This window comes from Rhinopithecus bieti, unplaced genomic scaffold, assembly GCF_001698545.2.
Source record: "Rhinopithecus bieti isolate Rb0 unplaced genomic scaffold, ASM169854v2 scaffold_32008, whole genome shotgun sequence".
Taxonomy (NCBI): domain Eukaryota; kingdom Metazoa; phylum Chordata; class Mammalia; order Primates; family Cercopithecidae; genus Rhinopithecus; species Rhinopithecus bieti.
The window spans coordinates 878,957-905,602 of NW_016814433.1; the positions used below are offsets into that span (position 1 = coordinate 878,957).

The window sequence follows — 26,646 nt, forward strand, 5'->3', positions numbered from 1 at the left end:
AAATAAAATAAAGCGCTTGATGGGCTGGGCGTGGTGGCTCATGCCTGTAATCTCAGCACTTTGGGAGGCTGAGGTGGGCGAACGGGTTGAGGTCAACAGTTTGAGACCAGCCTGTCCAACACAGTGAAATCCCACCTCTACTAAAAATACAAAAGTTAGCCGGGCGTGATTCCAGATACTCGGGAAACTGAGGCACAAGAATGGCTTCAACCTGGGAGGCAGAGGTTGCAGTGAGCCGAGCTCATGTCACTGCACTCCAGCCTGAGCGACACAGTGAGGCTCCATCTCAAAAAAAAAAAAAAAAAAAAAAAAGTCCATAATACTCTCACATCTGGAAAGACGCTAATCCGAACTAACCCTATTCCCTGGGACCAGAAGACCCAATTTCTACCGCGGATAGACAGCAACCGCCTTATGCTAAAGGCTTTTTTTCTGGGGGAGGGGGGTGTTTGGAAAGAACGGTTGCAAAAACAAAACAAAACAAAATCCCAAAAAACCACTCACCCAATCTCAACCACCCCAACCGATGAATTTCGAAGAAAGTGCTTTTTAAAAAAGAAAAAACTAGATGACCACAGACCTCCCACAGAAAGCTAAACCCATGAGAGTGGCATTCAAAAACTACCCATTTTCTGGAACATCTTTTGTAGCTAAATCCCAGTCACCCTGGCCCCGGAACACTCCAGCCCTCCGTCCCCGCACCCCCACCCGCGCTCGCAGGCTGACGGAGGTTGGCGGTGGCGCGGCCGCTCAGGNCAAGTGCCTAATGGCAAAATAAATAGAAAAAAATGTTAATAATTATATGTATGTTTAGGTATATATGTAAAACACATATTTTAAATACGTGTATCTTTTTTTCAGCCCAGTATGAAGAGAACAATTGTTCAGAGGTATACACAGACAGGATAAAATCTAAATCAGTCAAAACCTCATCAGTGGGAGATTTCATCAAAGCCAGCGGTAACCTAATGCACCAGCAGCTGCCATTTATGAAAAATTCTCATCTCGTTTGCTTTCCGCAGTTAAACAAGGCAGACTTCTTCCCCAAATACTATGAAAATGACAGTAAAGGCCACTGTCTCAGCAAGAAAAGACAATGAGAGATGAGGAGGCTCAAATCACTTTGGAAGAGAGAGGGGAAAGGGGCTGGATGACTTGGCTGGAGGGAGGGAACTACAAGTTGTGTTGTGGGAGAGTGAAAACCCAGGGATTGGCTCAAAGTCTGAGTATAGCATGGTTAAACCCTCCAGTTCCCTCTCCTACCCAGCACGGCCAGGAGACTGGGAAGCCCTGGGCTTCACCACAGGAAAATGGTGACAAAGAGAAGAGTCATGATGACAACTGCACAAAGGCCCAGGACAGCCACCTGCCCTAACTGGAACAGCAGCATAAGGGACTCTGAAAAGACAGACTGTGCTTGAACACAGAACCATTCACGATTGGCCTATGAGAAATGTTGGAACATTTGGGAAAAAATGAGCCAAAGCTTGCACAACTGTGTTGTTCAAGAAACAAGGTATAGGGATGACGGTGTGCTACTAGCAATGTTTGGTCATAATATCGTTAGTATTGATACTGAACTCAGAAAACATCATAATAGGCCAGACACAGGGGTACAAGCATGCAGTCCTAGTTACTCCCCAATGCTGAGGCAGGAGGATTGCCTGAGCCCAGGAGTTCACGACTAGCCTGGGCAACACAGCAAGATCCTGCCTCAAAACAAAACCTAAACAAAAACATCATGATAGAACTGTCAAGAGGTTGGAGATAAAGGGGGCTGGGGAGGGGCAATTCTAAACTCTTGTCACCATGGTAAGAAATTAGCATACGATGCCTGATACCCATAACTCAAGAAACAGTGGCAAAAGCAAGGTAGTTTAGAAATATGAAAGCAATATGTAGAGACTGAAAGGAGGTGCCTAAACAGCAGAAATCTGGGATGTTGAAGTAAAAACAACTGTTATTCTTTTATTATGAGCCTTTTACTATAGACTCCTTGACTTTTTAAAACTTTAAACCCCATATCCATCACTTCTTTTAAAATAAAAATTGGCTGGGCACGGTTTCTCACATCTGCAATCCCAGTGCTTTGGGAGGCTGAGTCGGGAAAATCACTTGAGGCCAGGAGTTTGAGACCAGCCTGGGAAACATAGCAAGACCCTGTGTCTACAAAACATAAAAAAAATTAGCCAGGTGTAGTGGTGTGTGCCTATAGTTCCCGTTACTCAGGAGGTAAAGGCAGGAGGATTGCTTGAGCCCAGGAGATCGAGGCTGCAGTGAGCGATGATTATGCCACTGTTCTCCAGCCTGGGTGACCCTGTCTCTAAATAAATAAATTAAATAAAAATTAATTTTAAAAGTTTGCCTCTGGGTTTTCTCAGAAAGCTAAAAGGAAGGTAAAATATTAAATTTTATACAAATTAAACAAAAGTGATTTAATGATTCAAATTTTGAAGTAAATGTTTAATAAAATGAGAAAATATTTTTTAATATTCTCCTAACATAGTTAAAAAACAAAACAAAACAAAACTCTAAGTTGCAACCCATTATTGGACCAATGTCAATTTTTTCTTTTTTTGAGATAGGAACTTGCTCTGTCTCCCAGGCTGGAGTGCAGTGATCATAGTTCACTGCAGCCTTAATCTTCCAGGCTTAAGTGATCCTCCTACCTCAGCATCCCAAGTAGCTGGGACTATAGGCGTGCACCCCCACACCTGGCTGATTTTTTTATTTTTAGTAGAGATGAGGTCTTGCTATGTTGCCCAGGCTGGTCTCAAACTCCTGAGCTCAAGCAATCCTACCCACCTCTGCTTCCCAAAGTGCTAGGATTCCAGGTGTGAGCCACTGTGCCCAGCCAACTTTTTCTTTAAATGAGGTACAAAATATCAGAGTATTCTACATGTAGTAAAAGACGTAGTTTCTTTTTTAAAAAACAATTTTTATAATTTTTTATAGAGACAGGGTTTTGCTATGTTGTCAGACTGGTCTTGAACTCCTGGACTCAAGTGATCCTCTCGCCTTGGCCTCCCAAAGCATTGGGATTACAGGTGTGAGTCACCATGCCTGGCCAGAAGCTGTGTTTCATAGACTTATTTCAGTTATATGTATAGCGTACTGGGTTGCAAAATAAAAAGTACTTCTTTTGGTTTTTTTTGGTGGAGTCTCGCTCTGTCGCCCAGGCTGGAGTGCAGTGGCGTGATCTCGGCTCACTGCAAGCTCCGCCTCCCGGGTTCACGCCATTCTCCTGCCTCAGCCTCCCGAGTAGCTGGGACTAAAGGCGTATGCCACCACACTAGGCTAATTTTTTGTATTTTTAGTAGAGACAGGGTTTCACCGTGTTAGCCAGGATGGTCTCGATCTCCTGACCTCGTGATCCACCCACCTCAGCCTCCCAAAGTGCTGGGATTACAGGTGTGAGCTACCGTGCCCAGCCAAAAGTACTCTTAATAGGGGTTATAATCAAGACAAGTTGGTAAGCTACTGCTCTAACATGGAAATTTTCTGGCTCAGTGTAAGAAAGCTGCTGGTCAGAGTTATTTTTCTTTTCAGAGAAAAGGAGAGATACCATAAATAAAGGATAAAAATCCAGACACAGCAAATCAACTCCTTATTCATTTTTTTTTTTTTCCAGACAAGAGTCTCCCTCTGTCACCCAGGCTGGAGTGCAGTGGCACGATCTCGGCTCACTGCAACCTCCGCCTCCTGGGTTCAGGCGATTCTCCTGCCTCAGCCTCCCAAGTAGCTGAGACTACAGGCGCCCGCTATCATGCCTGGATAATTTCTGTATTTTTGTAGAGATGGGGTTTCACCATGTTGGCCAAGCTGGTCTTGAACTCCTGACCTCAGGTGACCTGCCCGCCTTGGCTTCCCAAAGTGCTGGGATTATAGGCGTGAGCCACCGTGCCTGGCCGCCTTATTCATGTTGATGACACAACTCACAAAGTTGTTTTGTTATTGAGTAGCTTTGCTTTTTAAGGCTCAATGTTCTCACTACCAACTGCAAGATAAAAGAGAACTTTTTGGGAATTTGCCCCCCACACCATACCTGGTGGATCTGGAAGACTGAGACAAGCGCGGCGTGCAGGTAATCATTCTGAGGCTGTTTGGTGTAAAACACTTGGATCGGATGCTGCCGACCCTCTAGGTAGAGGACGGGGGCGCCATTGAAATACTGAGAGAACAGGTCCACATCCATCGTAGCTGACATCACAATCACCTGCATGAGAGAACGAAGACGACCAGAAACAAACATTGGGACAGCCTTTCCATGTCCCTCTCAAGCCCCAAAAGCAGATGATTGAGGCCTGTGCCACCTCCATTATAGCTAACTTTCTTCCAAGGCTCTGAACAGAACAGGCAGAGGAAAACACCCTGCTAAAGCACACAGGCCAGTTTCCTTTCCTTTTTTGGTTTTTTTTTTTTTGTTTTTTTTTTGAGATGGAGTTTCACCAGGCACGGTGGCTCACGCCTGTAATCCCAGCTCTTTGGGAGGCTGAGCCAGGCGGATCATGAGGTCAGGAGATCGAGACCATCCTGGCTAACACGGTGAAACCCTGTCTCTACTAAAAATACAAAAAATTAGCTGGGCACGGTGGCAGGCGCCTGTAGTCTCAGCTACTCGGGAGGCTGAGGCAGGAGAATGGCGTGAACCTGGGAGGCGGAGCTTGCAGAGAGCAGAGATGGCGCCACTGCACTCCAGCCTTGGCGACAAAGCGAGACTCCGTCTCAGAAAAAAAAAAAAAATCGAGAGCGTTTCACTCTTGTTGCCCAGGCTGGAGTGCAGTGGCGCGATCTCGGCTCACAGCAACTTCCACCTCCCAGGTTCAAGTGACTCCTGCCTCAGCCTCCCAAGTAGCTGGAACTACAGGCATATGCCACCACGCCCGGCTCATTTTTTGTATTTTTAGTAGAGACGGGGTTTCACCATGTTGGCCCAGGCTGGTCTCGAACTCCTGACCTCAGGTGATCCACCCGCCTCGGCCTTCCAAAGTGCTGGGATTACAGGAGTGAGCCCCTACGCCCGTCCAGGCCTGTTTCCTTCCCTGTGTTATGCATACTTTCAGAGGAAGTTTCCCTAGTTCCTTTCTCCTCTTCTGTGCGGTTTTCACCACTCCAAAGAGCACATCTGTGTGGACAGTCCGTTCGTGAGCTTCATCCAAAATGACACAGCTGTACTTCCGAAGCAAAGAGTCTGAAATTGCTTCGCGCAGAAGCATGCCGTCTGTCAGAAACTTGATCCTGGTGTCTTCTGAGGTGACGTCATCAAAGCGCACTGTATAGCCGACCTGTGCAGAGAAACAACTTACTCGGTCATCAAACATTTCTTGAGCGCCTGCTGCGTCCAGCACGAAGTTGGGTGCTTGCACCACCACAGTGAACAATGACCAACACCAACCCTTCCTACTCCCTTGGGAGGCATGCAGTCTAGCTGGGAGAGACCACGGTCAAGTTTCCTTCAACTGCAATTAATGTAACTATTACAAGGAATATTTAAAAGTAACCTTCTAGCACAAGCTATTTAAAAATTTCATGTGGGCCAGGCGCTGTGGCTCACACCTGTAATCCCAGCACTTTGGGAGGCTGAGGCAAGTAGATCATGAGGTCAAGAGTTTGAGACCAGCCTGACCAACATGGTGAAACCCCGTCTCTACTAAAAAATGCAAAAATTAGCCGGGCGTGGTGGCGGGCGCCTGTAAACCCAGCTACTCAGGAGGCTGAGGCAAGAGAATCGCTTGAACCCAGGAGAAGGAGGTTGCAGTGAGCCGCGATTGTGCCACTGTACTCCAGTCTGGGTGACAGCGCAAGACGGTCTCAAAAAAAAAAAAAAAAAAGTTTCATGTGAAGTTATGTACAGATATGAAAAGATGTCTAAAATATTTTTAAGTGAAGTGAGTACACACACACAAATCTGTCTTATATACAGTTCTGAGACTCATTCTCAATACTCACATATACACTGGCATAATGCTTACAATTTTTCTAGAAAGACATATAGATAAGAGAGTTAACAGAGGTTACTGAAGGCTTAAGATATTCAAAGAAAACAACTAATTTATCCAACTTGACAACAGATTTTGAAAGCAAAGCACATGGGACCAATAGAGCCCCTGATCTCTCAGGAGCTTGTAAAGAACTCTTGGAAGAATAGGCAAGAAAGCAGCTCATTATGTTATGTAAAAGGAGTCTTGTTTAGAAAAATAAAAGGCAGGGGCATGGTGGGAGAGCTGTTTAGTCAAGAAGTATTAAGAGTAAAGAAGGAACCAGGTACCAGCTTCCCGAGTTCAGTTCTCTTCTCATCTGAGACTCTAGTAGCAAGAGAGATGGCAGCTACTCGACGAGGCTGGGTCACAGCAATGATGCCCTGGCGGCTGATCCCTCCTTCATACAGGTACTGAGGGATCTGAGTTGTCTTCCCAGAGCCAGTTTCCCCTAGGAGAGAGGGGAAAAAAAAAAAAGCTCATTGAAATGCAAATTAGGGCTGGGCACCAGGGGTGGCACCTATAATCTCAGCACTTTGGGAGGCCGAGGTAGGAGGCTCTCTTGAGCCCGGGAGTTCAAGATCAGCCTGGGCAACAGAGCAAGACCCTGTCTCAACAACAACAATTAGCCAGGTGTGGTTGCATGTGCCTGTAGTCCCAGCAACTAGGGAGGCTGAGACAGAAGGATCATGAGGCCCAGGAGTTCAAGGTTACAGTAAGCCATGATTGTGCCACTGCATGCCAGCCTGGGAGATAGTGTGAGACAATGTCTGGAAAAAAAAAAAAAAAAAGAAAAAGAAATGCAAATTGGCTGGGCACAGTGGCTCATTCCTGTAATCCTAGCACGTTGGGAGGCCAAGGGAGGAGGATCACTTGAGCCCAGGAGTTGTCTCTACAAAAAATACAAAATTAGTTGGACGTGGTGGTGCACGCCTGTGGTCTCAGGTACTGTGAAGGCTGAGGTGGGCGTATTGCGCGAGCCAGGGAGGTCGAGGCTGCAGTGGGTCATGATCACACCACTACACTCCAGCATGGGCAACAGAATGAGACCCTGTCTTAGAAAAACAACAACAACGGCCGGGTGCGGTGGCTCAAGCCTGTAATCCCAGCACTTTGGGAGGCCGAGGCGGGCGGATCACGAGGTCGGGAGATCGAGACCATCCTGGCTAACACGGTGAAACCCCGTCTCTACTAAAAACTACAAAAAACTAGCCGGGCGAGGTGGCAGGCGCCTGTAGTCCCAGCTACCCGGGAGGCTGCGCCAGGAGAATGGCGGGAACCCGGGAGGCGGAGCTTGCAGTGAGCTGAGATTTGGCCACTGCACTCCAGCCTGGGCGACAGAGCGAGACTCCGTCTCAAAAAAAAAAAAAAAAAAGAAAGAAAAACAACAACAACAAAAAGCAAATTGACATAAATTTCACCAAACAAGCAGCTCAAAGTCAGAAGTAAAAGATAAAATACTCTGAGTTGGTAAAGCCTCAGGAGAATGGGCATTCAGGTACGTATACTGCTGGCGAAGTTAGTTGGTTAATTGGTATTATTTCTCAGGAGGCCAAATTATGTTTTTTAAATCTTTAAAATGTTTATATCCTTTGACCCGCAACTCTACTTGCAGAAATTGATTCTAAGAAAATAAGTAAACTTGTGTATAAAGATACAGCTTCGAAGAGATTTTATTCAATGTTGCTCCTGACAGAAAAAAATTGGAAACAATATAAATGTTCAAAAGGTAATTTACATAGTTAAAATATAAAATAAAATAATTTACATAAAAATAAAATAAAATACAACTGTTACATAGATTTCTGCATACTGATGGACATTAAGAGACATCCATTCATGTACTGCTGCCTTCAACTCCCAGCCACTCCCCAGCCTGCTGCCTCCCTTCAACCCCTCTGCCTCTGCCCACACTATGGGCAGAACACCTGCCCTCAGACTGCCTGCCTGGCAAACTCTAAGATGATTCAGCCCTCAAACACGCTCTCCTGGCTGCACAGGAGGCCCTCCTCTGGGCTCCATAGAGCCTTGTTCATCTCTCTTTCAGCACTGACTATCCTGCGTTGTACAAAAGCGTTTAAATGTGTCCATCCTCCTACAACACCAGAAGCTCCCGGAGAGCAGTGCTCTGAAAGTCCCTCGCAAGTACTTGAGTATTTTGCATACAATAAGCACGCAGCAAATGTTATTTCCTGCCCTGTATGAGTTCCTTTAACAGAGCCTGATTAGAGCAAAGAACTCAGCAAATCTGCGCATCCTTCCCCTCCCTCCAGCTACCACCAGGACTCTCTGACTTCACAGAGTCCTCCAGTCCCATTATTTGTGGGGTTTTTTTTCCTGTCAGTCTGTCAGCCCCCTCTGACTGCTCATCCTTCCTGATCCATACAAGAATCAGACTAAGAATTTGATTATTCTGCAATCTTCCGGCTGAATCCACTAGGCAAAACCCCAAACTTGAATTAATGTCTCTGTCCATCTTTCCTGCTCCTGTACCAGGGCAACTGAGTGTTGCTAAAGTAAAATACAAAATGCTTGGCACCAGAAGTGTTGTGAACTTTGGATTCTTTCAAGTTTTGTAATATTTGCATTATACTTACTGGCTGAGCATTTTAAATGTGAAAATCTGAAGTCCTAAATGCTCCCAAATCCAAAAATTTTTGAGCACCCGACATGATGCTCAAAGGAAATGCTCCTTGGAGCCCCCTCTGGATTTCGGATTTTCAGATTTGGGATGTTCAACCTATAATTTGGTTGTGCAGAAGCAAACCTGAGTTTATAGTGTAGCCGAAATGCACCTAGGCACCAGTACTACCACGGATCTGTTTTCTTGTTTTTGCAGCCTGTCTTGTCTCCATCCCCGCCAAGGGCCCACTTGAAGCCCAGTGACTCCCATTCTGAGCAGGGCTCCTGAACCTGTCTCACAGAAGTGGGGTTCGAAAATGTGATATCTCCCTACCTGCCCCATAAGCCTTTATGCAGCGCACCGTCCTTACACCCATTCTCTAGCCCTGCAGCCTCTTAGCCTTCCTCCTCTTCCAGACCAGCCCTGCATCTAGCCCTTGTGGCCAAGCTCCCCCCTTACCCACACCTCCTGATCTTTGCTCCATTAGCTCGATTCTGTCTTCAGCCTCCCTCCCTATTGAATTCTTCCCCTCAACCTCTGAATACAGACAGTCCCTGCCTTAGAACTGCTCGACTTCAGGATGGAGCAAAAGTCAAAACTGTATAGTAGCAACTGTTCTTTTGAGTACCCACACAACTGTTTGTCACTTTCAGTATGGTATTCAATAAATTACATGAAATATTCAAGACTATTATAAAATAGGCTTCGTGTTAGATGATATCACCAAACCATAGGCTAATGTACATGTTCCGAGCACACTGAAGGCAGGCTGTGCATATTCAATGCATTTCCAACTTAGGATATTTTCAACTTATGAGGATGGGTGGGTTCATCCACACATAACCCCATCCTAAATCGAACAGCATCTGTAAAGTTCATCTCAGCTTCCCTCCTTTTTCTCAAAACAGAAGCCTGCTCCCCCTGCTTTCAGCCCTCAGCTCAATGACAAATCAGCTGTTACCCACAGAGCTTTGTTGAAATAGCTCTCCACGGGATCCACAATCAATAGTGTCAGAGACTGTCTGTGAAAGTAGTGAAAAATTTTGTAAAAGGAAATTTATGCAAAAAATGTTTCACAATTTAAAAGTGATTAGGCCTCCTGAATGCTTTATAAAATGTCACTACAACTCTTAGCTGTACAACTTGCCTGCTTTGCAGCTAGGTTAAAACCTAGGACGCAAGGAGCTAAATGCTGAAATAAGCCAGCACTTCTTTTTTTTTGTTTTTTAAGACAGAGTCTCGCTCTGTCGCTCCCGGGCTGGAGTGCAGTGGCAGGATCTCAGCTCACTGCAAGCTCCGCCTCCCGGGTTTACGCCATTCTCCTGCCTCAGCCTCCCGAGTAGCTGGGACTACAGGCGCCCGCTACCTCGCGCGGCTAGTTTTTTGTATTTTTTTTTAGTAGAGACGGGGTTTCACCGTGTTAGCCAGGATGGTCTCGATCTCCTGACCTCGTGATCCACCCGTCTCGGCCTCCCAAAGTGCTGGGATTACAGGCTTGAGCCACCTCGCCTGTCCTAAGGCAGCACTTCTTATCTGCACTTCTGTCTAAGTCCTAGGCTGTACACCTAGTGCATAATTAAAATCCCAAACTTACCAAGGTTTTCAACAAAGGTAAAGGTTGCTGAAAGTTAACAATGTAACATGCATTTAAAACTGTTGAAGAGGCAGTTTATGTGCAAGGTGTGTAAGGAAAGTAAAATACACTTTTGGCAAAAAGATTATAAACAGGGATAAGAATGTACATTTTTGCCTATGTTAAAAGGTTAAAGAATTGTTTTGAGGGGCCGGGCGCGGTGGCTCACGCCTGTTTCTATATCAACCAATCGGGCCTAGTAAAAAGCGCTGCTAAAAAAACATAAAGAAAAGGCTAAAAAGCTAAGGGAGTACCAAAACAACCAAATGGACTCTTGGTTTGAAAACAAAATTATAGCATGCGTCATCCCATTCCTGGGCTCTCTCCTAATACTATGCCTGGGACTAATGTTCTTTTTTGTTTGTTTGTTTGCGACGGAGTCTTGCTCTGTCGCCCAGGCTGGAGTGCAGTGGCACCATCTCGGCTCACTTCAAGCTCTGCCTCCCGGGTTCAAGCCATTCTCCTGCCTCAGCCTCCCGAGTAGCTGGGACTACAGGCGCCCGCCACCACGCCCGGCTAGTTTTTTGTATTTTAGTAGAGACGGGGTTTCATGGTGTTAGCCAGGATGGTCTCGATCTCCTGACCTCGTGATCCACCCGTCTCGGCCTCCCAAAGTGCTGGGATTAAAGGCGTGAGCCACAGCGCCCGGCCAAGGGACTAATGTTCTTACCCTGCCTAATTAACCTTTTTCAAAGATTTTTAACTGAAAGGATCATGGCCATTTCACAAACAAACTCCCCAACAACATCTACAGACGGCATTGCTCCTACAGTCAACCTGAGGCCAGGAAACTCTCCGTCCCCTCGTTAACAGGACATAGCCGGAAAGAACATGCCGTCCCGCCTCCTTTTTATAACTAAAGGGTCTGGATTGACACAGCAGGAGCATCACCATCTTGGACAAGCCCCTCATTCAAAAGTTCACCTTAAAAAACCGCCTAAATCCAAAGGGCATCAGCCTAATGGCTAAGGTCTGCACGACCATAGACCACAAATAACATCTCCAATCAGAAACACTCCAAACTCATCCCCGACCAGACACATGTCAACCCCAAGATAACCCGGCTCTGGCCGGGAAGATGCTAGCCCGGAGATAACCCCCCTCCGGGCCGGAAAGATGTCTGCTCCAAGACAACCTCCTCTCCTCCCAAAGACAGTCCAACCCCGCCAAAGACTTCTCTACACCTATAAACATTCCAAGCTTGTGATAAGGGCCCTCACCCTAAAACCAATATATACTCTTAAGTCTGTAAGACAAAGGGCTCCTGACCGAACTCGGCCAGGAGCGCCTCTCAGGTTTTAACTAAAGAAAACCCGTCTTTAACTGCCAGCCGCGTTTCGTGTTTCTTTCCTTTTTCTTTAACTCTTACAAATAGCTCACATCCAAATCCAGTGGGCATCACATCCAAGTCCAGTGAAACTGGACTGGACTGCTGCATCTACTCACTCTCTATTCCTTTGACTAGCTGCACTCATGGGTCTCCTCCTTTTTGGCTGCTCATCCTTTCCGTCCTTCAGTATCTCTTCTAACACGTTGGGGATGAAAGCCCCTTGAAATCAGTTCCTGCCCAACAACTCTGCCTGTTTTCATGCACCAGAAACTACATCTTCCCTTTCGACCGGAATGTGTTCAGGTTCCCATCTCTCAAACAGACTTTCCCTCCTGCCTAGAACGCCCTCCCTCCCACACGACCTCCCCAGCCACCTCCTCACAAACTGGGTCAGATCCACTCTCCTAAGCTCCGCAAGCCCCCGGTACGTGTCTCTGTCCTTTTACACGGAAGGTGAGTCTTTGCCTACACACGTCGGTCACTCTCACCGGGCTGTCCAGCGCCTCCAGGGCAGGGCTGCCGGACCCTTCTTCGAGGCCCCTCTCCAGGTCTGGCACAGAAAAGGTATTCAGCTTTGTTGAAGCCAAGAACGAACGGGATTGAGTGGCATGTAAGAAAAACTGCTCTAGCTAAGCCACGGACGAAGTGCAAGGAAGAGCCCGCCGGCGCGGTCACTCACCGATGAGGACCGCGTTGTCCAGGTTTCGGAGCTGGGCCAACAGTTGTCCCCGCGCCTGGAAGATGGGCAGACTCCGGCGCTGCAGCTCCACAGCTTCAGGGTAGGGACTGGCCGAGGGCTGGGCCAGGGGCGGCTGCTGCCTCCGGCCTCCTCCTCCACCTCTGCCGCCGCTGCCCGCAGTCAGCAGCATCACCACTTGCCTCCCGGGAGGGAAGGACCCAGAGCGGCTCCGAGGCCCAGAGCCCGGCCGGAATCTCTTGGCCGGCGGGAAGCCCGCCTCCTCCGGCATGTCTGGAGGGCACCGCAGCAGGAGGCGCAAGCGCCGGCAGCTCCTGCCCCCTCTCAGGTGCAGACAGCAGGCGCGCACCGCCCCTTCCTCGCCACGTGCTGGCGGCTCCCGGCGACCACCGATGACCTCACGGCAGCCCCAGCCTTTCGAAAAGGGACTGCAACTCCCAGCATGCATTGGGGGCTTGGGAAGGCTTTCACTTCCTGGGGGGTGGGAAAAGTAGGGCCTGATGTACAACCAAGAAAAGGCCCGGAGCTACAACCGCGAAACACAGGGTGTACGGTTCCGTGGGACTGCAGTCTTGGTTAACGAGGTTTTTCTCGTTGTTTTTAGTAGCATTACTTCTTTTCAGTAAACACGCGTTTTCTCCTTCTCTGTCCAAATCACAGTCACTTTTCAAGGAAAGTACTTAATTCTGTAAAATCAATGAGAAGCACAAACGTGCATTGTCTAATCCTCTAAACAACTTGTAAGTTTGGTGGTAGATACTGGTTATTAGATTCTCTCTAATTTACAGATAAAGAAATTGAGTCATCTGAGATTAGCCATTCAGATGTCCCGAAGTCATAGATTTGTGATCATCTTGTGTTACAGAAAGGAAAACCAATTCTATGATATACATGAATTTAACTCAGAAAATGACTATTCCAGAGGATGTGATCGCCTCCAGTAATATAAGCAGAGGACGGAGGGAGTTCAATGGAACTAAAATTGTCTTTTATCTTTCCTTTCCCCCAACCATTCCAGCCAGACTCTCACGTTCTCTACATGGCTGTGCAACCCCATCATAGACACTTCAATGAAGATTCAGAACTGCAGCAAAAAAAGTACGATTATAACTAGTTCTTCCTTCCCTCCTAAAAGTTTTTAGACGATTTGCTAATTTACCAGGAGAATGCCAAGTAGCTGTTTGCTCTTACAGGAAGTGTGATTTCCAGAGTACACCGTAGGCTTCAGCTCATGTGAAGGGCATCTTCTGAAGCTCGTTTCCATGAAACTCGCCCTGTATGTGAACCTGTTAAAAAATCTCCTTTCCCATGATTCGTGAGAGAGCTAGTCTAAAAACAAAAAACTTCCCCTTTCCTCCAGGTCGAAGATAATTTTCCTCTAGTTGCTGACAGTTGGGTGACCAGGCATTACTGAAAATGTGCACGTTGAACGAGTAGCAGATTTGTGTTTAAGAATAAACTGATAAATTTTCACTTCCTACCCTGAAATATTTAGAAAGGCAAGCCAAAACTACAAGGGATAATAAATGTTCTCTCTCAAATTATGGACCTTGAGTAAGTAAAGACATCCCAGTCCTTTTTCCCAGTGTGCTTTCCAGAGTAACTTAATGTAGGAGTCCAATGCTCCTAATGATGACAATAATTTAGGTAATATAAATGGGTGGACTTATTTCTTGATGAAGCACATGCCACCTCTAGATGCAGCCACTAATCATTTCTAGGCAATGGCTGTCATGTAGACCTATTATTGCCAGATCTTCCAGTTTTCTCAAGAAAAGCCAAAAGTGAAGATTTTTATCTGTCAATGTTAAATACAGGCTTAAACTAAAAAAAAAAAAAGGAAAAAAGTGCTGTCAAAACAAAGCACATAGGTAGGTAACCAATCTGCAGGTAACTCATCCATAATCTCTGGCCTAATGATCCAGCTATTTTGTAGCCTCAAAGCTAAGAGGACCAAAGAGTTGAAAAATTAAGTCCTATATATGCATCAAGCCATGCTGCCCACATTTCTCCCATTGGTAGACTGAAATCTGCTATTTCTCCTGAAGAAGTCTCTTGGAGGGAGACTTCTTTAGTCTCTTGGGGTTTAGCAGCTTTCATATGTAGCTACTGACAATCTAATAACTATTCAAAGAATATCCTGGTTCTTCCTCCAAAAGATGAAGCGTCAGACACATTTCATTTTTAACTTGTCTGGGATGGTCTGTGGACTTAGCTGGTCTGATCACGACCATACCAGCTGGTGGTCACCTTTGCTTTTCTGACCACCAAATCACTGCCCTTGATCATGTTCAGTTTCCCTCTATCCCACTTTCAGAGACAACCACAAGCTTTAGCAACTAGGCTCAAGCTTGCATGCATACACTTTAATCCCTCTGTAATTAAAAATACCAGATAATACTTTGCTGATCAATAAACAAAGGTATTTATTCAGCACCCATGTGCCAAGCACTGTGCTAGGCACTGTGGTGGATACAAAAATTAAGACATGGTTCCTGCCCTTAAGGAGCTTACATTCTCATGAGGGAGACAAGACTAATATACATGTACCAGCTAGGAACAGTACAAGACAATATATAATTTGGCGTAAGAATGTCATACAGACTTGAAGCTTTATAGGGATTCAGAGACAGACAATAAAATAGGCCTTAGAGTCAAGATTTTTTGAGGAATCAGGAACAAGGCCAGGCCTGGAAGAACTGAAGAGACTTAAGTTGAGGTCCCTGTTAGGTAGAAGTGGAAGTCAAGTTAAGAAAAAAACAAGTATGCATATAATATAGGGGTTTACTAAGAAGTCACTGTGGATTTCTGAGCAGAGGAGTGACTTGATCATACAAGATTCAACAATTTTATTGCAAACTCATAAAATATGTTTAAGTAGCCTGGAGACATCCTACAGAACACAGAAAATAATGGCAGGATCATGACTAACGACATAGTTGGAACTCACCTGTCAAAGAAAAACCGCTACAACATAAAACTCTGGCAGGATAGATGACAATAGTTCTAGGAAGCCCATTACTCAACATGGCAATAGCTCCAATGCTTCCTTATTTTCAGAGGCCCCGGAGACAGAGGGTTTCATTATCCAGACCCAGGACTTGGGTGTTCTGCTTCTAGAGAGTACACAAGAGGTATGAAAGATATGAGGACATACAAGAGTGACATAGAAAAAACAAATGGAAGAGAGAAACAAATAGAAATCCATACTGGAAAAAACGCACCGCAATGTATATAAAATGTATCTCCTAAGGAGATGAAATTTGTATGTCCATTTATTTTTAAATGAACGGATACCGTATTTCCATAACAAACAAAAAACACTATGCTTTAGTCAAGTGTGCTTTTCAGTATTACCGGAAGAATCCAGGAACCCCTCAAATGATGTGTAAGGTTAGTTGGTCACAAAAGTCCATGTAGCAAATCTCACTTTTAGTTTATTTGCATTGGGAAAGGGAAGTGTGTTCTGGAAGAACTAAGATTGAGAGGTAAACTGGGGGGAAAGGAAGGACTTTTCCTTATGTCCATTCCAGCACAGGTCTGCTGTCAAGCAACACATGGCTAGGCATGGTGGTTGTAGGGCTGGTCAAACTGATGAGAGGTGACTGAAATGACCACTGCTCGGGACACAGTGTAGTCGCACAGCAGGGCATCCTACCACTGGGAACTTGCACCCTATAAAATCAGAGAAACCAAAAAACCCTGTAACTGCCTGCCTTTAGGCTGGACATTCAAAACATATTTCCTGTTTTACCCAGTCATTAATGTATACAGATATTCCCTAGTTAAATGAACAGTGAGTGAATGGATTTTAGGATTAGCATTTCACCACAAAAATGCCATTCATTGCATAACTCCAACTCAGGGAGAACAAATAAAACTAGAGAAACTCATTTCTAGCCCAAAAACGATTTAAAAAAACAAAAAACAAAAGTAACAAACGTCACTGATAAAGCGTTCTTGAGCAAAAACAAGAGGATAAAACTTAAGAATCCCGTAAGGATTATACATGCTAAGATTGGCTTTTAAACTTTAAAAACCTTTTTTAAACTGCTTAAAGAAAAAGCAGTCCCATAGACCCAGCTTCCATAACACTGCAACCATCATATTCAAAGTTACTAGCAACATGTAAAATACTTAAATTCCATTAGTTATGCAATTCCATTTAAAGATATTAAAACACTTTTCACTTCAAAAACAATCTGACAATTCCTATTTAGGATGTCCATTATGTGTAAGCCTATGTCTGTCTTTCTGAGGACAATCTCACATTCTGGAAAGCTACCCCTTAACAAAGGTTGAACTACTACTAACGTCCACTTTTGGGAAAGGGACCGGTGCCTACACACTGTTAATGAAAGCTGTTTGGAATCATGTCTTTCCTAGGGGTGCTCTTCCAGGTTCTGTGAGTCACTTAAGCAGTGTGAATGCAAACCTGCTGGGACTCAGGGAAGACTTAATATTAATTTATTTATTGAACCACAGCATTAAGTGTCTACTTCTGTGGACCCTGTCTAAGTTCTACCTGATTGGGAAGGTAATCTAGGTACTTGGTTCCGAAAAGGTTCTTGAATTGTTATGAAGCAAATGACTAACGTTAACTAGCCAAAGACCCTGGAAAAACATGTGCCTGGTTAACTGGTAATCAGTTCATCTGGCTCCAAAGTCAACATTCTAACTTGTTTTCTAAACCGAATGAAAATCTGAGACCCTGTTTCTATTTTTTTTTTAACTTAAAAAAACTGGACAAAAAAAAAAAGACTGAAGGTGGCTCATGCCATGTCCAATCCTAGCACTTTGGGATGCTAGAGGTGGGAGGATTGCTGTGAGTCCAGGAGTTCAAGACCAGCCTGGGCAACACAGTGAGACCCCATCTCTATTAAAAAAAATTTTTTTTAAATTAAAACTTTTTTAAAAGAAAAGAAAAAAAAAAGTCCAATGAAAATCTTCCTGGTTTTCCAAAAGTGTGGCCCTTAGCAATCTTTCCCTGGATACTTCTTAATGGAGAGATGTAAGTAAAGCAAATAAGATACCTCATTAGCTTACAGCTGACTTTCCTACAGCTGAATTCCTACTGCTACAAGAAGCATCCTCCCTGCTTTTTTTCCACGTTGTCTGACAAAGTTTTGCAAAACCCAGATGGAAACAACCTATCCAGATGACAGAAATAAATCATCTTCCTGGTGACTCTTGCATTCTGAATTAGTAAGATGTACACAACCACAGCATGGCAGCCACGCAGTTCCAATCCTGAAATGAAATCCAGTTAAAAGTTGTGAAGACACAGAAGAACAGCTGTGTAAACTGTTCTGAGCTCAGATCTACGCAGGAGAGCTACAATACATTATCAGAATTTAAAAGATCACACACAAAAGCTTTAATACAGTGAGAGAAAAATGGAATTCAGTTTTATTTTGTCCTCTCTGAAACTTCCATTTACACCATGGCCTCATCTATCAAGAGGAAGAAAAGGCCCTGCCTTATACCATAAAAATCAAGTACTCATGTACTTGGGAGAGGTGGCAGGATATTTGTTTCTCCAGTTTTTTGGCTCCGAGAAATTACACTTTCAGTACCAGTGTAGTGAGGAACCACTGGCAAACTGTCGGAAATGTCTTCTGGATTAGTCAGTGTACCATTTCATAAAGTGCTTCTGGAGTTAAAATCTGCCAAGCTGTCAAAAGTGTCCACACTTTTGCAACAAAGGATAAAAGAATCCCAGTGGGTAGCACTGAGTCCTTCCCAGCTGGGTCTCATTATTGGCACTGCTGCTTTAACCTCCGAGGCGCTGGCCCTCACCCCAGGCGAAGCCTCCTGGCCGTTCTTCAGGTAGTGGATTGTAATTTGGATCCTCATCTGGTGTATCAAAAATAGCTTTCCTAAAAGACAGGCAACAGATATAATTTGGTCCCAGAGTCATCTCAGGTCCAAAGTACTACAAGGTCAGTTCAGGTCCCACAGGGTTTCCACCCATAGGTAAGCCTGCCAATTAAACAGTCAACATATTGTAAGAGCATCTATAATTATTAACATTTACATTAGCTTTTATCTTTCACTGATTTTTACTAGAAAAGCAATCCAAATCATAATAATTATAGAGAAGGAGGAAACAGAGATGAGCAAAATATCCTAAATTCCCAGAGGTAACTATTGTCAATGTTTTAGTTATTCTTTGGGAACATTTACATTATGTACTTTTACAAAAGTTAGATCACACTACATCTGTTTTGTAACCTGACTTTCACATATTTATCATTAATGTCTCCCCATAACCAAGGTATCACCCAAGTGTCCATCAACAGGTGAATGAACAAAATATGGTACATACATAGAATATAATTTTTTTTTTTTTGAGATGGGGGTCTTGCTCTGTTGCCCAGGCTGGAGTGCTGTGGTGCGATCTCGGCTCACTGCAACCTCCACCTCCTGGGTTCAAGCCATTCTCCTGCCTCAGTCTCCCGAGTAGCTGGGATTACAGACACCCGCCACCATGCCCAACTAATTTTTGTATTTTTAGGAGGGACGGGGTTTCATCATGTTGGCCAGACTGGTCTTGAACTCCTGAACTCAGGTGATCCGCCCACCTCGGCATCCCAAAATGCTGGGATTACAGGCATGAGCTACTGTACCTGGTCAACATGGTGAAACCCCGTCTCCACCAAAAATACAAAAATTAGCCTGGCGCGGTGGCGCATGCCTGTAATCCCAGCTACTACTCAGGAGGCTGAGGCAGGAGAATCGCTTGAACCTGGAGGAACAGGTTACAGTGAGCTGAGATTGCTCCATTGCACTCCAGCCCGGGCAACAGAGCAAGACTGTCTCAAAAAAAAAAAAGGAGGGAAATTCAGACACATGGTACAACATGGATGAACCTTGAGAACTTTACACTAAATGAAATATGAAACAAGCCAGACAAAAAAGGACAAATATTGTATGATTCCACTTATGAGGTACATAGAGTAGTCAAATTCAGAGAAGCAAAACAGAATGGTGGTGGCTGGGGTGGCGAGTTGTTTAATGAGTACAGAGTTGCAGTTCTGCAGGATGAAGAGAGTTCTATGGATGGTGGTGACGGCAGCAAAACAGTATGAATATACTTAATGCCACTGAACATTTAAAATGAGTTAAGATGGTGAATTTTATGTTAGGTATTATTTTACTAGAAAAGTTTTAAAAAATTCACAAGGTATCCCAAGAAAAATGACTGCAGAACATAGGAGGGGATAGTAAATGTCCAAAAGACTCTCTAAGTACTATGATGTAGTAATTCAAAACCTCAGTAAACAAGGAACCATTAAAGCAGCATCCTCAATTTGCACTTATATTTCTACTTGTAATCCCCCACAGTTGATAAAATTAGAAATGTATTTGAAAACTTTTAATTTATACTGGAGTCAGAAAAAGTATACTTCAAAACGAGTTTTAAAATTCTTACGAATTAACAAAAACAAACCAACAGAAAAAATGGGCAAAGGGCTGAATAGGCAATTCAAAAAGGAAATCCATGTGGTTAATAAACATGGGAATGTTTGCTCTAACAATAATCAAAGGAAAGTATATTAGAAACTGAGATCCCGGCCAGTCGTGGTGGCTCATGCCTGTAATCCCAGCACTTTGGGAGGCCGAGGAGGGCCGATCACCTGAGGTCAGGAGTTCAAGACCAGCCTGGCCAACATGGTGAAACCCCATCTCTACTAAAAATACAAAATTAGCTGGGTGTCGTGGTGCATGCCTGTAATCCCAGCTACTCAGGAGGCTGACGCAGGAGAATCGCTTGAACCTGGGAGCGGAAGGTTGCAGTGAGCCAAGACTGAGCCACTGAACTCAAGTGGGCAACAGAGTGAGAATCCGTAGCAACGACAACAAAAACAAAACTGAGACCCCTTTCTACTGCCCAAACATTAGCAGGATGGGGGTGAGGGCACAGCCTGGTATAGGGAGTCAAGAGCCCCATCAGACCACGCACACATGGAGGTGGCCCGACGAGATGTTAGCCTGAGTAGGGTGGGGAGGCATCCCCTAAGAGGGCAGCCTGGTCTGGGGAATCTGAGGGTGAGTGAGATGAGCCAGGCATCCATATGGGGGAGGTGGAGACTATCACAAAAGACTGGTTACATATGAGGGATAATTAGGTAGGTAAAACATTAATCATAATAAGAATCAGGTTAGGACAGATGGAAAGGGCAGATGGAAAGCAGTGGTACATTCATACAACCAAATAATACTCAGCAATAAAAAGGAACAAATTACCAATAAATACAAGAACACAGATGAGTCTCAAAAACATTATGTTGAATGAAAGAAGTCTTTTACCAAAGAGTACATGCGTACTGTACGATTCTACTCATGCTGCACAACATGAAAAACTAATCTACAAAGGAACAAAATCAGAATAGCAATTGCTTCTTGGGGGACAGGTGCAATGATTGACAAGGAAGGATATCAGGGAACGTTCTGATTGATGGTAATATTCTGTCTTGATAGATATACAGAAGTGTGCATTTATAGAAACTCAGTTGACATACTCAAGATTTGTGTATTTTGTTGCACATAAATACTGAACTCAAGTATACGAGGAATTAAGTATACATATAATGGCACATACATTTTGGATTGGAAAGCTAGATGTAGGGAAAGGTGTGAAAAAAGAATAGGGAACTATTAATTATAGAATCTATGTGGTGGCTACATGAAGCTCACTCTAATTTTTTTCTGATTTCCTATAAGTTTGGAAATTTTCATAATAAAATACTGGAGGAAACAAATAGGAAAAAAGCTAGAATGAACCATGAGTAGTACTAGAAATGGGAGTATAGTATAAACCCATGTTTTTAAAAATACATAGATCTAAAAATATACATTTGTATACATTATCATACATACATATAATTCCACTGCTCTGTTCACTGAGAGGATCTGGGAATAGCAACACTCCAATAGCAATGAGCACATCTAGCACCCAGATCTTGGCTTCTAAATACCATTCTCCACTTTAAAGGAACCAGGGCTCCTTGAAGAAACAGCTGATTCTAGGACTGGATCAAGGAGAGCACAGGATAGGCCTGGTATATCTTGTTGTGCCAGAAAACAATTGCAAAAAATAAAAAAATTAAATAAAAAGTGGGCTGTAGTGGTTCACACCTGTATTCTCAGTGCTTTGGTAGGCCAAGAGACAAGAGGATCGCCTGAGGACTGAAGTTTGAGACTAGTCTGGGCGACATAGAAAGACCTTATCTCCACAAAAAAAAATATTTAAGAAAGCAAATAAGCAGAGGTTGGTGGTGTGCATCTGTGGTCCCAGTTACTCAGGAGGCTGAGGTGGGAAGATCACTTGAGCCCAGGGGTTTAACAGTGTGCTATGATCATACCACTGCACTCCAGCCTGGGCAATGGAGTGAGACCCTGTACTGCATATGTAATTTCCTAGAGGACTGAAATTGTTTCAAAACATTTTTTAAAAATCCTAAATAATGAAACATCATCCTATAACTATTCAACTAGGAAAGGGTAAATAAAACACCTCCCTTGTTTAATGAGGATGTGCGGAAATGGAACAGTTATAAATGCTAGTTGAAATGTAAACTTGAACATCCATTCTGGAAGGCGTTTGGCAACAAAATAGCAATTCCACTTCTAGGAATTATCTTTTGAAAATAATCATGGATGTGTGCAGAGATTTAGCTAAAAGGATATTCACCACTCCAATTATAGAAGAGAAAACCAAGCACTAATGTCCATGTCCATCAAAATCCATATCCATACCATGGAATATCACCTGTTATAATTTCGTAACACTTTAGGATGGAAAAAACAATTCTGACATATTAAGTTTACAAGGTTACAAAAACTGTTTTTTGAGACAGGATGCCACTCTGTCCCTCAGCCCAAAGTACTGTGGTGCAATCTTGGCTCACTGCAGCCTCAACCCCTCTGGGCTTAAGCAATCCTTCCACCTCAACCTCTCAAGTAGCTGGGATTACAAGCATGTACCACCATTTGCAGCTTTTGTAGAGATGGGGTTTTGCCATGTTGCCCAGGCTGGTCTCAAACTCCTGAGCTCAAGCGATCCATCTGCCTTCGCCTCTCAAAGTGCTGGGATTACAGGAATGTGTTATGTTGTCCAGGCTGGAATGCAGTGGCTATGTTAAAGGCCTGGCCCAAGAAGAGCAGTGGCTATTCACAGGTGCAGTCATAGTGCACGACGGCCTTGACTGGCTCAGGGTTTTTTAAAAAGTACACAGACAGTAAAGACTGAAGAATATACACTGAAAAGTTAACAATGGTAGCCACTGCTATACCCAAGTGTGGACAATTTCACTTTCTTCTTTTTGCTTAACTAGTCTACAACAAACATTTTATAACAAAAACTCACATTTTACTTCTCAATTGAGCCCTTTTTAATATAGCATCTCCCGACTCTCCCGAGGATACCAAATTCCAGAGTAGAAAGAGGTCTCATAAATCAAAGTTCTACTGCACTCCAGCCTAGGTGACAGAGCAAGACCTCATGTTTAAAAAAAAAAAAAAAAAAAAGAAAGAAAGAAATCAAAGTTCTACCTCAGGAAACTGAATTGCAAAAAAGAAGGGACTTGCTCTATGGCTGGTCAGTGGGACAGCTACACCTGGTTTCCAGTCCAAAGCTATTTGCACTCTGCTTCACTTCTTATCTCAACCACCTGCTTGGCATGCCACAAAGTCCACCATCAGAAACTTTCATCAGTTTTGCCCATTTTGCTACCTTACTTCAGTGGCTTTCATAAAACCAGCAGGCTCCTCCTGGAATAGGAAGTTCTAGTGGTCATCTGGAACAACAATTACCAGGTTACTCCCAAGATATCCTCAGCCTGTTAACCTTGCTCTTGCCACAACCCTGGCACTGTCTGCTCCTACTCAATCCAAGTGCTCTTCAACTGCAGCCAGACTGCTCAATCTGCAAATAGTTACTGACCTGAACTATGTGTACTAGGAGCTAGGGGAGCCAAAGAAAACACAGATCATGCCCCCTGTCCTGGTTTGCCTGTAACAGGATGTAACCTGGTGTTAAAATACTCACAAAATAGATGGTGTTTTCAGAATTCTTATTCCACCAGGCTGATTGGGAAATACATCTTCCAAGAAAAAATAAATGTGTCCAACTGCAATACCTAGAGTCAAGCAGAAATAAAGGATGAGGGAGAGAATTAAAATTTAGATTGCAGGTAGACCTACCAACATAAATTGACTATATTTAGGATGAATGTCAACATAATTATTAAAAATTAATGAACTAATATTGTAGTATTTTACAATAGGTAATACATGAAGGTCAAACAGAATAAACAAGAAAAATAGTGGTAAAATACTTTTACAGGTAAAATGATTTAAAAAATAGTGAGAAGAGCCTTACCCAAAAGGTCCACAATGATTGAGTTCCCCAACAACAAGGAAAAGCCCATGAGCACCCAGGGCAGAAAGGGGGCCTGGAAGTTGAGAAGGCCGAAGAAGTTCATGCGGACATAGGGGTTCCTTCGGCTCCACACGTAGACGAGCATTATTGTAAAGGCCTGGCCCAAGAAAACTAAGCTCACAAACAGACCAAAAAGCTAGCAGATGGCATTAAGGAAAATATCAACATGAAAAGTTTAAGAGGGAAGACTGAGCAGGTGAACTAAAGATTGTGTTCTAACAGAAGTTTGAATTGGAAAAGTCAAGTTGCTACATCTTTAGAACAGAAGGAAACAAACCCAGAAAATAATTGCCCAGAGCAACCAGGCAAAAATCTGCTTAGGCTAAATTATGGAGATTTCCAGCTACTTCAAACAAATAATTCTGCTTTCGGTAAGTTCTTGCCTCTTTGGAAAATGTGTTAATTCTTCATTCAATAATTAAAGCTTGCTCACGATTAGCACCTTTACAGAGGTGAATAAAGCTAGCTGGAACAAAACCATCTTGTCGGACCGTACCATATCTAAGTCTATTGTAGAGATGAAAATTTTTTCTGAAAAATAATTTATTGGTTTTGAAAGCCACCAAGTAAATGTCTTACCAACTTAGTTTAAAAGTGAAGTACGCCAAGCAGCAATGATATAACTGAGATGCTTAACAGGAACCCACCTGGGTTAAAAGTTCCTGTGACTTGCTCTTCCTGTCCGACTGCTAGGCTTGGAAACTTGTCACAGAAAATGTGCTGTAAAATAAATGATAGTGCCCTGAAGCTAAGATCTGGAGATCTACTTTTATCTGTTTGTTCCGAATATCTAGAGAATTGTGGGAGACAGATGACAAGTTTTAGGAAGAGCCAGGGTGTTCCTCAACATTTTCCCGTAGGTTTTCTATTTGTTGAAGGATACGGTCATTAAGAATCCACCAAAAAGGAACATAAATACAAAGTCTGCTGTCCGACCTCGGAAAGAGCCTTCTTCTAGCATTCGACAGTAACGATATCTTAAGTTCCAAGTTAAGAAAATATTCAGCACACGAATATGAACAAAGTAAAAACTTAATGTTATCTTGTAAGTACACTTGGATTCCATATTATTTGTAAGAAGTCAAGTCTTCATTTGTATGAAATGTTTGAGTGGTAATGTGATTACTCTTTTACCAAGCGTTTTAGAAAAGGTCAAGACCAGCATCATTTTTTACAAACTGCCCCTGGCTGGGAACTAACACAGATGACACACAGACATGCTTTCAGTCCCCTATCCTTTTTTTTTGTTTCTTTTGAGACGGAGTCTCGCTCTGTCATCCAGGCTGGAGTGCAACGGCACAATCTCGGCTCACTGCAAACTCTGCCTGCCAGATTCAAGCGATTCTCCTGCCTCGGCCTCCTGAGTAGCTGGGATTACAGTTGTGCACCATCACACCAGGCTAATTTTTGTACTTTTAGTAGAGAGCAGGTTTCACCATGTTGACCAGGCTGGTCTCAAACTCCTAACCTCGTGATACACCCACCTTGGCCTCCCCAGGTGCTGGGATTACAGGTGTGAGCCACCACACCCGGCCCTCCAGTCCCCTACTAAACCTTTAAAAATTTGTATTGTCTTTCCTGTGCTCAGGCACACCTTAATCTGCACCATCTTTGCTTCTCCACGTCCTAACTTGGAAGAAATCTGCAGCAAGAAGCCTTGTGTGCTAAACTACTTTTCCAGGCCTGGCAGGTTGAGCAACTGTCAATAAACATGAATCATGATGAGAAAAAACTTTACTGGAAACTTCTCAGAAAGATACACTACACAGAACTTAAAATGGATTCCTGCCATCCTCGGGAAGGAATGTAGCTGCAGATGAGCTGAACTGTAACTCCCTCTTAATACAGAGGGCAGGGGTGGAGGAGGAAAGCCCTGCTCCGTGGCCCCAACTGCCATTGGATCAGAGCTGGGGTTTTCCTTTCAACAAAACGGAACTTGACAAGCCCAGCAGACACAACCACTGTCTTTCAGCCAGTAGTTCCAGCAACCACGACCCAAGGAGATCTCAAGTTCCCACTCCTCATGAACCCACACCAAAACGTATGCCCAAATTCTGCTAAATTATCATTGTATTCAGGTTGTTTTACCGCTTTGTACCTGTTGGTGTTACTGTGGAGGTATGTCTCAAATCAATTCTCCCCTCCCTTGATCAGATTTGTATAACAAAAAAGCAGAGGTGCTATCTTTTTATGGTTAAAACCTCCCATTTGAACAAACAGTGACCTACAAACATTTTCAAAACATTACTACCTAACCAACTACTTTATGTACCACCGACCCAGAAATTACAGCTAAGATGGTACCAAAAACAAATAACAGGATTAAAAGTTTCAACTTAATTTTTTACTTCCTAAGAAAACAAAGTTTTGATGCTGACCCCATTTAATAAAGGATACAGAAAAATCATGTTAAATAAAAAATTGAATCCGACTGGCCCAAAAAATAAGAAATTGGTGATTAATCTCCATATCTGTTAAAAAAAAATCAAGAGAAAGATGTATTAAGTAAAATAAATTACCAGGAAACAGTTCCATATTAATACAAAAGATACATCCTATGACTGCGATGGTTGAGAAGCCTTGGACAGGGCGATATTCTGTTCTGAAACAAAAACAAGGGCATATAATCTGATGTTAGATTTTTTTTTTGCTGCTTTTAGTTCAAAGTCTGAAAGACATCATTGGGACTGTGACATTTATAATAATAGGACAGAAAATTTTAAATTGTGATCATCTTATTGAGAAAGTTTGGTAGGAAGGCTAGGTTAATTTGCCAAACAGAAAACAGGGCTTTCATGTGTAGTATCATCATATAATAAACAGAACTGACATACCAGAGAAAAACTTCAGGGTCTAATATAAATTGCTGAGAAATGTTTACATTAGGCAGTCAGAAACATCAAAAAGAAAGGAAAATTCTTTTTTTTTTTTTTTTTTTT

The 26,646-nt window shown here is 43.5% G+C and overlaps 2 protein-coding genes across 12 annotated transcripts in view; both read right to left on the bottom strand.

Moving 5' to 3' along the window:
* Positions 1-15,311, bottom strand: part of DHX33 (DEAH-box helicase 33) — a 34,247-nt gene extending 18,936 nt beyond the window's left edge. For 3 of the 5 annotated variants that reach the window (XM_017850588.1, XM_017850587.1, XM_017850589.1), the window contains exons 1-5: positions 15,212-15,303; positions 12,244-12,947; positions 6,269-6,429; positions 5,058-5,285; positions 4,046-4,216 (exon numbers count right to left, since the gene is read on the bottom strand). In XM_017850588.1, the coding sequence (XP_017706077.1) occupies positions 4,046-4,216; positions 5,058-5,285; positions 6,269-6,429; positions 12,244-12,709 (1,026 nt within the window). In that variant the 5' untranslated portion in view covers positions 12,710-12,947; positions 15,212-15,303. Of the gene's footprint in view, positions 1-4,045; positions 4,217-5,057; positions 5,286-6,268; positions 6,430-12,243; positions 12,948-15,211 lie in introns of those variants that run through there. The other 2 variants (XM_017850590.1, XM_017850591.1) reach the window with 2 other exon arrangements.
* Positions 14,663-26,646, bottom strand: part of DERL2 (derlin 2) — a 15,847-nt gene continuing 3,863 nt past the window's right edge. For 3 of the 7 annotated variants that reach the window (XM_017850598.1, XM_017850596.1, XM_017850597.1), the window contains exons 3-7: positions 26,260-26,309; positions 24,591-24,684; positions 23,648-23,843; positions 23,315-23,405; positions 17,643-18,140 (exon numbers count right to left, since the gene is read on the bottom strand). In XM_017850598.1, coding sequence (XP_017706087.1) covers positions 18,035-18,140; positions 23,315-23,405; positions 23,648-23,843; positions 24,591-24,684; positions 26,260-26,309 — 537 coding nt within the window. In that variant the 3' untranslated portion in view covers positions 17,643-18,034. Of the gene's footprint in view, positions 18,141-22,633; positions 22,747-23,314; positions 23,406-23,647; positions 23,844-24,590; positions 24,685-26,104; positions 26,179-26,259; positions 26,310-26,646 lie in introns of all 7 variants that reach the window. The other 4 variants (XM_017850594.1, XM_017850593.1, XM_017850592.1 and 1 more) reach the window with 4 other exon arrangements.